We start from the raw sequence: 14,414 nt of genomic DNA, 5'->3' as shown, positions 1-14,414 counted from the left end.
TGATTGGCGAAGACACACTCCACCCTTTTGCAGATTTATTTTCACACATGCTGGATGAGGTGGCTGTAAGTCCTCCCTGCTCTGTCATTGTTTATTCTGCTGCTAAGTGTGAATATGAACAGAACCCGCTGCCTCCCATCTCACACACACAGTATATCAGTGCCCCCCCCTCTGTTCCACAGCGCTGGTCAGCCACCGGTGGTCCAGGGCCTGGAGACCGTGGGATATTATGTTCTATCACGTTCTGTTCCCACAGAATAGGATTTATTCCTACATGGTTCTGCTTTGAATTAAGCCTGCCACAACACATCAACGCGAACAAAAAAAAATGAAATAGTTTGGACGGAGGCAGAGGAATATAATTGCAGCGTATTTTGATCTAACCTGTTTTTTTTAGTTGTTGTTGTTGGTGCACAGATGCTGTAGACGCAGACGTACAGTTCAAATTTTGCTGGGCTGATTACCATCGTCGATATTAAATATGGCTTGTGAGTGACAGCAAATAAGAAGTAATCCACGGCGGTGTGGAACTCTTGGCGCTGGGCGCGTTTTTCCACTTTGCATGTTCTCCTGTATTCGGAGCGGCCTGCTTTCATCTCTGATGTCATGCTCTTGTTTTTCATGAGCTGGTCAATTGTGCAATTAATGTGTGACTTAGGCCGACCGTTGGAGTAACAGGAAGGAAAAATAGACAGCCTATTCTTTGATCACCTGCGTGGGATGATGACCGCGAGCCCAGATGGATACGAAGTTTTTCCAAAGCGCGTTCCATCGTTGTCTTCAGAAGTGCACGTGCTTGATGAATTCACCGTGCAGACGCCTAAGCATGCAGGGAATGAAATGGGAATGCTATCAAACCCTGCAGTCAATTTCAGAGTGATTCGAAAAACACCAGTCGCTGCCCTGAAAACTCGCAACTGGACGGAGAAAAGAGTCCCTGCTGCAGACAGAGCTTTTCTTCAGCGAGTCTGGGAATGTAATTAAAAAGGAACACCCCCACACACACACATAGCCATACACAATTAAATTTACTGTAGCCCGTCGCTTTGAACCTTGAACAACTGGCTGCCATTTTATCTCGGGCCTGAGCCCTCATCGTAAGGGTATCACCGTGTCCTAGTATGCTCAGTGAAATAAACACAACGGCATAAACAGAACTTAAAACATTTCAAACAGAGACAAGTTATCACATATTAAATGCAGGAGCACTTCAGATTCCTAAGATTTTTCTGTCACTAGTCATATTTAAGCAAAAATGTTGCACTGGTGATGTTAATGCCTTTGTACAAAAGGTCAGATTTTCAAGATTTCGGTAACATTACATCACTTTTTTGGAATATTCTGATGGGAGAACATAGGTGGGAACCTCAGATTATATATAGAATATATCTGAATATAATATACAGAAGCCCTATAGAGGCCCTCCTGGGTTCTGACTTGAGAACCTCATAGCATATGAGGTATAATATTTAGGATGGAGGAATTTAATGCCTCTGGTCCCCAAACTTGTTTGATCTTTAAGCACCATCAAAATTCTTAGTCATACCTCTTCTGCTTAGCATTCTCTTAATTACTTTTTACTTTCATCAAGTGTGTTTTAATTTGTATTCAGTTCTTTTTTTTCCTAATTTGCACTGTCAAGCTGTTGTATTGCTATTAGATGCTATACATTTACATTTACATTTACAGCATTTATCAGATGCTCTTATCCAGAGCGACTTACAATCAGTAGTTACAGGGACAGTCTCCCAGGAGCAACTTAAGGTTAAGTGTCTTGCTCAGGGACACAATGGTAGTAAGTGGGATTTGAACCCAGGTCTTCTGGTTCACAGGCGAGTGTCTTACCCACTAGGCTACTACTTTACTTTACTTTACTTTATTTAGCAGACGCTTTTATCCAAAGCGACTTACATGAGGAAGACACCAGCAATTCTCGTTCGATTTCTATAGAATATTGAGTTTACAAACTAAGAGCCCTGATAAGGCTCACACTTGTCAGTGAAGAGCATGCTCAGAGATTGTTAGGTGCTAGACGAAGAAAAATTATAATGTATTTATACATTTTTGTATTGTTTGTGCAATGTGTACGCATGTGCGTGTGTAAGTGTTAGATTTGTCTGTAATACTTTTTGAACAAGAGGGTTTTTCACCTGCTTCTTAAAAGTGGTGATAGTCTCGGCTAGTCGTGTGGAGGAGGGCAGGTTGTTCCACCAGCCAGGGACAACAACGGAGAACAGACATGATTGGAATCGGAGACCCCGTGAAGAAGGAATTTTTAGTCTCCTTTCGTTTGCAGATCTGAGAGAACGTGCAGGAGTGTAGCTAGGTAGTAGTGTGTTGATGTAGGAGGGCGCAGTTCCATTTACAGCCCTGTAGGCTGCATCAAGGATTTGAACTCAATGCGAGCAGCTATCGGGAGCCAGTGGAGGGAGGTAAGAAGAGGTGTAACATGGGTGTATTTTGGCTGATTGGAAATGAGACGGGCTGCCATATTTTGGGTCATCTGGAGTGGTTTTATGGTGACTGCAGAGGCTCCAGCCAGGAGAGAGTTACAGTAGTCGAGTTTGGAGATGACCATTTTCTGGACGAGGAGCTGCGTAGCCTGTTGTGAGAGAAAAGGCCGAATCTTGCGAATGTTGTAGAGAGTGAACCTGCAGGATCTGGAGATCGCAGCAACATGATGGTTCAAACTCAGTTTGTCATCTATCCAAACTCCAAGGCTTTTTGCAGATGCCGCGGGTGTTAACAGTAGCGAGCCAATTTGAATTGAAAGGTTTTGCTGAGGGGAATTGTTGCCCGGAAAGATCAGAATCTCGGTTTTGGATGGGTTGAGTTGGAGGTGTCGCTCAGACATCCATGCCGATATGTCTGAGAGGCAGGCCGAAATTTTTGTTGGTACTACCACCTTATGCTATATAAATGAAGTCTAATTGATTAATTGATTGTGTTTATCCATTGATCTGTACCCTTGCTGTTACATGTAGCTTGGACAGTTCTTGGACCACGGAGAAAACGTACTTTACTTCTTTTCTTCTGGGACCGGGTGTCACATGGAGGTCAGAAGCAGCGTCCTATCACACCTGACTGTGGCTCTGTCGCTTCTCTACATGCTTCTCTATCTCAATTTTAGCACATTGTATGATTTCCTGTCCTCTCTTGCTTAATCTCTCCGGCTTGCGCTGTATATATCTTTCACGTTCTCTCCTTTTTCTTTTTTTTTTTTTTTTTTTGAGGAATGCACCCAGCGCATGCTGTGCTCAGGGGTCTGTCCGAACCTGTTGATACGAGAAGTTTGTGTTTTTCCCGTCTCTCTCCCTTTCCCGCTTTCCGGGGGTAAATGTTTTGATTAAAAGCTGGTTACTATGTTCCTAATCACAATGACTTTGCAGTAGTGAGCTTTGCCGATGTGCTGACAGATGGACCCCTCCCTCCCTACCCCAATGCACTCGTATCCACCTCATACAGACAGGCATGAAATGTTTCAAGACACTAATGATGTCTTCTTTTGCTCTGTGATTTACAATATCATTACTGCAAACAGCCATGCTAATGAGACCTATATGAGAGCGTGTTGTCACACCACTGGAAGCTTTATTACAGTATGTGATGGCTATAAACAATACTAAGATGACACAGGAGCAGGAATAACAGTTGGCTGGCGGACATCGAGGCTTGCGCGCACAGCCCTGCAATTCCACCGAAGGCTGGTGGGCAGAACTCAAGACAAATGCACACTGCTCGTGACATGAAAAAGCAGACAGAAGAGAATCTGGACTGCAGTCCTTGTGATTAGACAGAGGGTGGAACATCACCTACATTTTTCCTTCTCCCAAAACATCCATGATTTTTAATAGACCACAGTTGAGACAGTCCTGGGGTGATGTCACAGGAATGTGTAATATTGTGGAACTGGGCAGAAGTCATCGCCCCAGGATCGTTGCAAGAAGCCTTTAAGCTCAAATTTAGCTTTAGAAGAATGATTTTGATGCTTTGTGGCATCAGGTTTTATTAAGTGTGCTACGACTATAATAAAAAGGAACATCTGTGGTCTAATTTAACAAAAAAAAAAAAAAAAGAAAGAAACTCAAAAGCATAAATACGCCCGAACTAGGATTAAGTTAAACGGAACCACATCAATCGCTTCTCTAGATCTACAGCAAATGGATCTACTGTCGCTGTGTGAGGCTCTGAAGTGGTCCTGCAGCGACACCTATAGGTGAAGAAAAACGTGTCGACATTACATCACTTACAATAAAAGACTATAAAACCCTCCCCAATCTCTCCACATTCCATTCACATATAAAATATGGTATAGACTGTAATAGATGTATAGATGTAATATTTGACAAAAAATTTGTATAAAAGTTGTTTCAGTTATACGCCTATACACATATATATTTTTTTATCTAATGAATACGCCATGGACTGACATAAATTAAATTATTCAACACTGTAGAATGGTATACATCCTGTTGTGGATCATAAATCTTTCATTTTAAAATCTGTCAGTATTATTGTTACCTGTACATATGGTTTGGTTGCAATGATGCACCTAAAATTTACCTAAAAAGTCTGTCTGTGTTATATTTGTTAGGCCAACAAATCCGGCGTCTGTGTTTTTCCCCAGACCGGCTGCCTTTTAATCGAGTTCCGATCTCGCCTCGGGGATTCGCCTGCCCAGGCCGACGAGCGGATCGCAGAGAAGATGATCGCGGGGCTGACGGAACATGGCTCTGTCGAGGGGCTTAAGATGCTGCCAGAGAATATTCTCCTGGATACCCGTCGTGATTATTTCGTCCGTGGCGCTGTGGTCGTACTACGCCTACGTGTTTGAGCTGTGCTTCTGTGAGTATCGCGGCGTGTGTTCAGGTTGCGAACAATCAAAGGGGCGTTCGGGCTACGAGGAAGTGATGCTACTGCACCAGCTTCCAAAACGCTACTTCCTCGCTGCACTGTGCACGATTGCAGTAATTCCCGGCGAAAGGAGTATTCATGAACGTTGGTTTCATTTTTATAATCACGAATCAGTAGGACATGCGAGTTTCGGCTGATATTTCTGTGTGTGTTTTTTTCCCTTGTTGTTTCTCTTGCACAGTTACTCTCAGCAGCACCCTGGAAATGGGTAAGATCCTTGTTCTCTTCTCTCCTCTTGCCACGATCAGCTTGTAAGTGGCTCCACGGCTGTGATGTGTGTGGGGTAACGGAGATATGACCTGTGTGGGTTGTGTCTGCAGTGTCCTACCTCACAGTGTTCCACGTCTGCTTCGTAATGTTCTGCTGGACCTACTGGAAAGCCATCTTCACCCCGCCTTCTTCCCCGTCCAAGAAAGTAAATACGATACGTATTATAATTTGTTTTTAAGTATTATTATCATAATTCAGTCTATAAATGTTTGTGTGGTTTAGTTCCAGCTGTCCTACAATGATAAGGAGAGGTATGAGATGGAGGAGAGGCCAGATGTTCAAAAGCAGATACTGGTCGACATCTCAAAGAAACTTCCCATCTTCACACGAGCAGCTTCCGGAGGTGATATTTCATTAAACCTTTTTTTTTCGTCTTCTTCTTCTTTTGCCGCTGATTAAATGGTGCGTGTCGTAAATGGGTGTTCAGGTTAAATTGAGACGCCTCGGGAGGTTTTCCGGTAAAAGATCTACAATTCAGCGGCAGTCCAATTTAAAAAAGAAACAGTGATTCATCAGGTACTTTTGTTCATGAAGAAGTCGTTCCACCATTCCTCTTCTGTTGTTTGCTTCCTCCTGTCCATATTTTGTCATTGATTAAATTTGATGTGAAGTTAAAATTGAGTTTAGTGTCTACATATTAAGGGTCCCTAATCAAATTGTTTCATCTGTTTGACCCGTTTCTCTAGCGCAGTGAGGTTCAGTAAGGTCACATGACGAGGTTCTCGTTATTGAGGTGAAGTGATTGTGAAGTGATTGTGATTGTCATTGTGAAACACAGCAAGCACAGCACACGGTGACGAAACGAAATTTGTCCTCTGCATCGAACCATCACCCTTGGTGAGCAGTGGGCAGCCATGAAAGGCGCCCGGGGAGCAGTGTGTGTTGGGACGAGACCTTGTTCAGGGGCACCTTGGAGATTTGGGATTCAAGCGGTCAACCTGCTGATTACGAGTCCGCTGCCACTGCCTCCCCTTATTGAAGGGCTGTGTGAAAATGAGGGCCGATGGTGGGCCTGCTGATTCTCTTCTGTTTCCAGCTATCAGGTTCTGCGATCGCTGCCAGGTGATAAAGCCGGACCGCTGTCACCACTGCTCCGTCTGTGAAATGTAAGTGGCCTATAGAGGCGGCGCACACACACACACACACACACACACGCACACACACACTTCCTCCTTCATAAAGGGGTGACAGAAGAGAGCTGTACGAGATGAAGTTTAGCAGCTTGGTCGGGTATCCGGTGTTCTGTCTTAAATACCCGTGGCTGCTTTTTTTTTCAGGTGTGTTCTGAAGATGGACCATCATTGCCCCTGGTGAGAAATTCTTAAAAGTGCTTCATGACGTGAATTGGTATTTGGATGAATTCATGATGTTGCCTTTTTTTTTTTTTTTTTGGATCTTTCAGGGTGAATAACTGCATTGGCTTCTCCAACTACAAGTTCTTCCTGTTGTTCTTGTGTTACTCCATCCTCTACTGTGTCTTCATTGCATCAACTGCATTTCAGTATTTCCTCAAATACTGGGTGGTAAGTCCTCTGCTGATTTTATGGTTCTTATAACATTTTTTGAGTGCATCTCGCTAAAAACTTTATTCGCTCCCTGTTTCCTCTCCAGGAGGACCTTCCCAGCGGTCATGCTAAGTTCCACGTGTTGTTTCTCGTTTTTGTGGCTCTCATGTTCTTTGTTAGCCTCATGTTTCTGTTTGGCTATCACTGCTGGCTGGTGTCAAAGAACAGGTCCACTTTAGGTGAGAGGGTTTAGGTTTAGTCATTAAACCCCCGTGTTTCAATGCTCATTACTTGATCAGATAAAGCCCATCTGTAGAGACGGAGATGTCACATGACCTCCCATAACATTTTGCCGCCACCAGGCATGGGCTAGTCATGCTGGGTGGCGTACAGGATTAAATGTTGAAATGTAACAAAATAGCATCATCCCCCCTTTTTTTTTGTTCCCCCAGAGGCCTTCTCTGCCCCTCTGTTTCAGAACGGGCCAGATAAAAACGGATTCAACGTCGGCTTTCACAGAAACCTCCGGCAAGTGTTTGGGAATGACAGGCGGCTCTGGTTTGTTCCTGTGTTCACAAGGTCAGAACAAGACTCAGTTTCATCTCAGATTCTGCTTTTCAGTGTTTTGGCTGTACGTTCCAGACAAAGGTGACCTTTCAGTCCAAGTGTTGCTTGATTTAGACCTAGGGCCCTATCTTCATATTTGCCCAAATCATATGTCATATGCCTATTTTCCTGACCATTTTGCTTACATTTGGCAATTTTGTGTGTAATGGAAAGACTTAGTAGGGTCTGAGGACCACGACCAGCCTGATGCAGTGGATTATTTCTGTGGTTTAGATGCATGCTGGAAATAGATCCTAGTTACACTCATTGGCTCATTGAAACTTAAAAATGGTTACAAGAAATGAGGAAATGCTGTTGCCGTCCATTCAGAATTTTTATTAATATATAATTACAAAGTAATTATCTGTAATTACAAAGTAATTTTTGCCTGTCCTTAGTGTGGATATTTTCTATTCAATCAAGGCCAAAGTAACATGGTTTAGGAAGACTAAATACATTCATCCTGATGTTTGATTCAATTCCACGAGACAAAAAAATTGATTCCAGTTTTTGTGTCTGTCAAGCTTGGGAGATGGCCACTATTTCCCTGTAAGGAGTGTAAGCGAGTCTCAGAATCCTCTGTTAGGGAATGAGGAGAACTGGGAGGAAGACGAAGGAGGGACAGATGAAGAGGAAGGCACAGGTGAGTATAATCTTACTGCCTCCGAGGAGGTCAGTGAACGTCTTATTTAAAGTTGAGTTATGTGCAGCCTGCTTTAAAGCAGTCAGGGTAAACGTCTGAGCCGGAGTGAAGTTGACAACTGGTAAATTGACTCGGCAAGTTAACATTGTGATTACTGGATTATTTCAGATCTACACTAATGTCCTTAATTAATCCAATTATGGTTATTTGATCTTGTTCTTTAATGTGCTATAACAAATGAAACCTAATTTTCCTTTAAATGAAATATTTCTTCTCTGTACTAGTACTTCCAGTAGGATAATTTGGATGAAAAACGGTGTAATATGCAACTTGATTATATATGTATACTGACTTGTTTCAGATGGTCCAGATGACCCCTCAGTTACAATAGAAATGGATTCATAGTCCATAACCATGTCTGGTCTGGTGAGTATTCATACCATTGCACTCTAAATAACATCAGTAACCTAAAAGCTGTACCCTGTCCTTGTAGCTTCGATATCGGTACTTTGTACTCTGTCTCAGGTATTGGTGCAGACCTAGTATTTTACAAGTTTCATTACAATCCTAAACCTGTTTTATGATATTTGTTTTAGCTGCAAGCATCAGAAGGGGCACACAAGGAGGCATGCCGTGAACAAGGCCGAGCCACATTGATTAAAAGCCTCATTTTTGCCATGAAAATTGAGATTTTACGTCGATTTTAATTTAATCATTTGTTCTTTTATTTGGTCATCGGAAGGGTACACAGTGGACAATCAGAGACAGGCTGACTTGATTTCGTATTTTACTGGCATTGTATGTATAGCTATATTCTCTGTATTGCTGTTGTGGTGCCTTGCTGACTGACGCTGCGGAGGTCGTTTTGGGGGAATGCCAATGTTGTAAATGTGTGGTTGTCACACATTGTTGCCAGGGAGGACAGAAAATCCCCTGCTTCTGTATTTGACCGCAGACACCTTTTTTACGCCGGTGGCCTACATTATTGGCCGACATTTAAACAGTGTTTCACAACGATTGTGTAATCCATGTGAATCCACATCCACAATATTGGTAAACCTCTAAACAAATAGCCATTCAGTTATTAATTTTGTTTCGTTGTATGTATATTTTGCATTTTAAAGGCACTAAGTTTAATACTGATAAAGTAATATATATTAGCACTGTGTAATATATGGATATATATATTATTGTATTCTTTTATGGGTTCTGCTCGTTTTTTTTTTTCTTTTCTTTTCTTTTCTTCCCCTGGCTGGGAAATTACAAATTTCTCTTCGTTTTGTTGATTGAGCACATGCCACGTTAATGTCTTAATGAATGAAAGATGCCGAGACGAGTTTCAGGATTTGCAGTCCGGCCTGTGAGTGTTCAGCTGTCCTTCGTAGCTCGTGGCGCATGCTTGTGTATGTGTGGTGCTCTTAATGTGTATGCACGCTGTGTGCGTCCCGTCCTGCGGTTGTCCCCGCATCAGATGTTTACATGTTTTTTTGGGGGGGAGTACTGCCCTTCAGGCTTCTAAACACCTTTCAAAAATGTGAGTCGCAGCGGACGACTTTCTATGGTCTGGAGACAGGAGGAGGGAAATGTCACATCATGTCAATGTCGTTATTTTCCCTTCTGTAAATGTCCATTTTTTTTTCCCCCATTAAGGTCTTATTTTTTTTGCACCACAGTGTGAACTGAACAAAATAATCCATCACTCCGTTCAACATGCTAACTCAGCTTTATTGGGGTAACTTATCCACGCAACAGTTACACACACGCGCACACACACAAAAAGATACTGTTAGAGCTCAAAGGGTGTCTTACAGGCTGAGATTGCAATACAAGGCTGTATCTTATTATTGCATATGAATGCCCTAAGAACAGTCAATAAAAATCTGCCCCTTAAACATAAATTCCTGGCGTCTGGTTATATTTTGGCACTTTTGGCTTTCTTGTTCAGTGCAAGTAGAACAAGCAGATTCACCTTTAAGGTTTCTTCTCGGCTCCTCTGCTACTCTGCGAATCCATGAGGGATTTTTTTTAGGCTTGGAACTGTGAGTATTTGTCCTTCAGCGAACATTATTCAGCAGCGTTTGTTTGTTCTCGTAACGGATGAAAAGCAGGCCAAACGGGCCAGGTAAACATTACAGTCTCAATGCTGACTTTGTACACAATTTTCCCCACAAAGAGATGCTCGCCACTCTCACCCCCATCACCGTCTCCATACATGGCATGTCAGGCAAATTACCGTACAGATCCACACTGTAGTGACATAAATAAAAGCACATAAAAGGTGCTTGCATGTTTTTTTTTTTTTTTTTTTTTAGTCTGTGCCAAAGTATCTCTGGCCAAAGTGGGTCGGGGCCACAGGGTGCACTTCTGTGGTGAGTATGGTCATCTCGGGGAACTCCTGAAGGATCAGCTTGGCCCCTTCAAAAACAGACATTTCATGCCATCAGACTTTCGCAGGCTTTGGTCTTCACAAATACCGAAGACTGATTACATGTAAGATGGCTATCAGATAATAAAAGCTGTTTAGTAAAGTCATCCCCCAAAATTACCACTAATAAAATGACATAATACCTAAAATGAGAAATTATTACATTTTACATGTTTAACATTTTCTTATGAACAAAATAAGTTTTCTACTACACATTCACACACAAACACACAAAAAAGTTTTTTAATTCGGACTTCAGATTGTGATGCATGTTCGGGTTTTGAAACGTGTAGATTCCTTCTTAATTAAACATGGCAATCATATTACTACTAATGACCATAATAGCAATGATGCTCTATTTCATTAAACACTCAGTAAAGAATGTTTGTTATGGATCTGATCACACATATGAGTGTACGGTGGGTGTCAGGTGATTTACCGTGAGGTGTGGAGAACAAGCTGAGCAAAATGATGTGTTTTGGCTGGACCCCATGTTCTACCAACACTCTTACAGCCTCCACCACCGTGTTTCCACTACCTGTGCAAACAGAGCCGGCACACCTGTGAATAAGACACAGCGGCGCCGTCCACAAATGCACATTCATCCTCAGCCCTGTTACTCAGGGGCGTGGCTGCCGGAGCCCATCCTGGAACGCTGGGGGCAGGGCGGGAGTCGCCAATACACCTGGAGAGCCCGGAGGGACGTGTAAACTTCACCCACAAAAGGAACCCACAACCACCGTGCGGCGCATTATAAACGTGGCTTTTCCCCCGTGCCCTTCGCAGAATAATCCCAAACAATCGGCGTTTTGAATGGGTCACATCATCGTTACCTTCGTGAAATTGAAAATGGACGACGTATAAATAAAGACCCCACTGTTATAGGCCTAATCGCTGTTTGTGAAGTAGAAGTGTCGCCGGGGTTAGGAACGCACCGTGGCTTGATAAAACATCATTAAGAAGGAGCAGAGGTGGCGAGCGGCGCCCCGTCAGCCTTTCGTTCACGAAACAGCGCTTCGAATGTCAACCCAGTTTCATCACTAGGGAACGCTTAAGTGTACTAATGACATGCGTAAAGCGCAGCCATTACCGCACTATTTCAGGGGGCCTTCATTATGCTATTCAGCACTTGGTGGCTATCTAACGGGCTCTGTGTAATTTTCCTCGGAGAGCTGTAATTATCCGCGGTGGCTGAGTGGTGCCGGGCGAGGTGCAGATGAGGAACGAGAGGCAAAAGGTCAACTTCGGCTGAATAGGAAGGTGGGGAAGCTCGTTTCAATTCGCACTGTAAGCAGAGGGCGAAACAGGAAGCTGCGAGGTAATTACGGGACGGCAGTAATTCATGCGGCAGGACGTGCTGCGGGAGTGAGATCCATCGATGGCAACTTCAGATCGCTCATAATTGTTCCTTGTGTATTCCAGAGGTGACACCAACGTTGATAAAATAAATGTCACACTTTCTAGTAATCATACATAGAAGGGGGGGGGGGTTGGATCACATGACCATGGCATTTCAGAAACTCCGTCTTACAGCAGGTCAGTTGTGTATTATTACCTCAATACACATTTGGCAAACAAGAAGTACATAAAGACCATATGCATACATACAAACACCTTCACACACATCTACTGTTATTTGGGGCCTTTGGTAAGACCCCTACTCACTCAAGATGGGGTACATGAGCAGCACTTTGCGTCTGTAGATGTCTGGGGGGAACTTGGCGTAGTACACTTTGGCTTTCTGTGTGTCCTCGTCGCTCTGGATCAGGATCTTCCCGATTCGGATGGACCTGCAGCAGTCCCTCAGGCCCTGCTCCATCGCCTCGCCTGGGAAATTCAACGAGGAAGGAAACCACCAGATTTTTAATAAGTTTAATAAACTATGCATGTTTTATACCTGTTATTTTTTTTTAATAATGACAATTAAAATCTGGTTATGTTTAAAATTCAATAAAAAAAAATCCTACCGCCAGAATAGTGTTCAAATTACATCGAAATTAACAGCAGATCACATTATTAATGTGACCATCTACACCCGCACCTCTGCACCACACACAGCACCTCAGTTGTCTTTGCACTACACAAGCCTTATTAGACCGCACTACAACACCTAACTGTTCATTTTAGTTTACATGTCCACAATGAGTGTACTATGTCTGCTCTGTCCAGTGTGAACTTTGTCTAATTTTTTAAGTTTAAACTGCTGGAAACTGTGAATTTGCCTCTGGGATGAATAAAATTACCTATAATTTAGGAACAGAAAATAACTCATTTCTCAGCGCTGTATTAAAACGGTGTCTGCAGCATTATTTAACTGCTAGGGAGTGTTGCTTTCCTCTCCTCCGAGCCGACCTAAACAGTCAAAATTGTCTTTTCTTTTCTTATGTTGCACAAGACTACGTGTGCATCTACACTACAAAAGATGTATGGCTCAAAGCCCTAGTTCATCCAGGCCAGTGACTTTCTCCTGTGGGTGATGCTTGAATTTACTCACCACTCCTCATTATGCTCACCCCACAGTTTCCTTTCTCAAATTTGACACCAGCATATTTGTGTCCTAAAATGAGAGGAAAAGGCAGAGTTCAGGAGCTGAGCAGAGGTGGAGAAGGCGTTACGGACGCCTTCGAGAGCTACCTGTTGGCGTGGTCACCGAACACTCAGTGTAGGGGAGTTGATTGAGTCCCTCTTCAACAACAAGTCTGATCTGTTGAGGAGACACATTTACTAGAAGCGTGCAGAGAGTCTACATCCCCATGTAAAAAATCCCCAAAAATCAACCTTACCAATCGGTCAGCACAAAACACAAAGTCTCCTCTGCTCGTTGTCCTGTCAGTCGAAATGAAAACCAGAATCGGGTTCATCGCAACATGGCTCCAACTCTCAGGCAACTTAGTACAACATGCAGTTCAAAGCCAATGCAATAAACTAAAGCAAATAAAATAAAGCAAAGTAGAAAGAATATACGGTACAGAGCAAAAGTGTTGCACACATTGCATTCAATGTGTTTTTGTTATTTTCATGACCATTTACGTTGATAGATTATCACTGAAGGTATCAAAACTATGAATGAACACATGTGGAGTTATGTACTTAACAAAAAGAGGTGAAGAAAGAGCTTCAAGAGGTCGTCACCTGAAATGGTTTTCCAAAAGTCTTGAAGGAGTTCCCAGAGGTGTTTAGCACTTGTTGGGGTCCAGCTCACCCCAAACCATCTGTGACTGTGGAGGCCAGGTCTCCACTTTTTGTTAAGTACATAACTCCACATGTGTTCATTCATAGTTTTGATGCCTTCAGTGAGAATCTACCAACGTAAATGGTCATGAAAATAAAGAAAACACATTGAATGAGAAGATGTGTCCAAACTCTTGGCCTGTACTGTATGTCTTTATTTAGATTGTTAGCTAACGGGCTAGTCGTGTTCTGATGTGCACATCCCGCCGGACATTTACAAAAAAGCTGAACAATCCGGCCAAAGAACGAGAAGACTGTAACTTTTTTCCAAGCCACCGGCTTGTTCCAAGTCACCAGATATTAGCAACTAAAGGGGTCCCCCAGCCCCCCAGAGGACGAGTTCTAGCTCACTTGTCCCTGATGATGGTCTGCAGCTCGCGTATTTGGTCATTCAGGGGCACAAGCTTCAGCTGCGGCCCAAGCAGAGCCTGCAGGCCTCGGTGGAGCTCGTCGGGACGCGGCTTGTCGTCCGGGTCGCCGTCCGGCTCCGGCACGCCGCCGGCGAACCTGACCTGCTTCATCACCGCGTGGTCCGAGCTACCATTGCTGAGCTGCTGATTGTGGCAGGGCATGCTGTCCCGCGAAGGTACGCCGATCTAACCACGCTGAGCTAAGAACGAACGGAGGCTAACCAGACGCCCCGTGTCGGGTCGGTCGGCCGGCGGAGCCCAGACGCCGCGGTCAGCAACGTGCTCGTTCGGCCATTAGCGCCTGTCAAAGGTTCTCGCAGGCATAACAAACGTCACTTCCGGTTATCGGCCCGCCGCTCCACACGAGTGCAGCGATTCATCCCATCGTTTAAGGAAATGTCTTGTTTCTC

General features: G+C 43.6%; 2 protein-coding genes across 3 annotated transcripts; one reads left to right on the top strand and one right to left on the bottom strand.

Annotated features, from left to right (window-relative positions):
- The first annotated feature begins 4,684 nt into the window (after positions 1-4,684).
- Positions 4,685-9,836, top strand: zdhhc15b (zDHHC palmitoyltransferase 15b). Its single transcript, XM_028960243.1, has 12 exons — positions 4,685-4,845; positions 5,096-5,122; positions 5,235-5,329; positions 5,407-5,527; positions 6,221-6,290; positions 6,462-6,494; positions 6,587-6,707; positions 6,796-6,928; positions 7,142-7,268; positions 7,820-7,938; positions 8,300-8,364; positions 8,535-9,836. The coding sequence occupies exons 1-11, from the start codon at positions 4,728-4,730 to the stop codon at positions 8,341-8,343; spliced, it is 1,008 nt and encodes a 335-aa protein (XP_028816076.1). The 5' UTR covers positions 4,685-4,727; the 3' UTR covers positions 8,344-8,364; positions 8,535-9,836.
- Positions 9,646-14,340, bottom strand: LOC114768124 (uracil phosphoribosyltransferase homolog). Of its 2 annotated transcripts, none has more exons than XM_028960244.1 (7): positions 13,946-14,340; positions 13,147-13,189; positions 12,998-13,067; positions 12,858-12,920; positions 12,029-12,190; positions 10,803-10,901; positions 9,646-10,353 (listed from the first exon to the last, which is right to left on the bottom strand). In XM_028960244.1, exons 1-7 carry the CDS (start codon positions 14,164-14,166, stop codon positions 10,247-10,249), a joined length of 765 nt encoding a protein of 254 aa, XP_028816077.1. In that variant the 5' UTR covers positions 14,167-14,340; the 3' UTR covers positions 9,646-10,246. The 2 variants fall into 2 exon arrangements, with proteins under 2 accessions (XP_028816077.1, XP_028816078.1); XM_028960245.1 differs by lacking the exon at positions 13,946-14,340 and adding an exon at positions 13,496-13,507 and having other exon boundaries at positions 13,147-13,288.
- Between the last annotated feature and the right edge of the window lie 74 nt (positions 14,341-14,414).

This window comes from Denticeps clupeoides, chromosome 18 (assembly GCF_900700375.1).
Source record: "Denticeps clupeoides chromosome 18, fDenClu1.1, whole genome shotgun sequence".
Lineage (NCBI taxonomy): Eukaryota > Metazoa > Chordata > Actinopteri > Clupeiformes > Denticipitidae > Denticeps > Denticeps clupeoides.
This window is presented reverse-complemented; position numbering and strand designations above follow the sequence as displayed.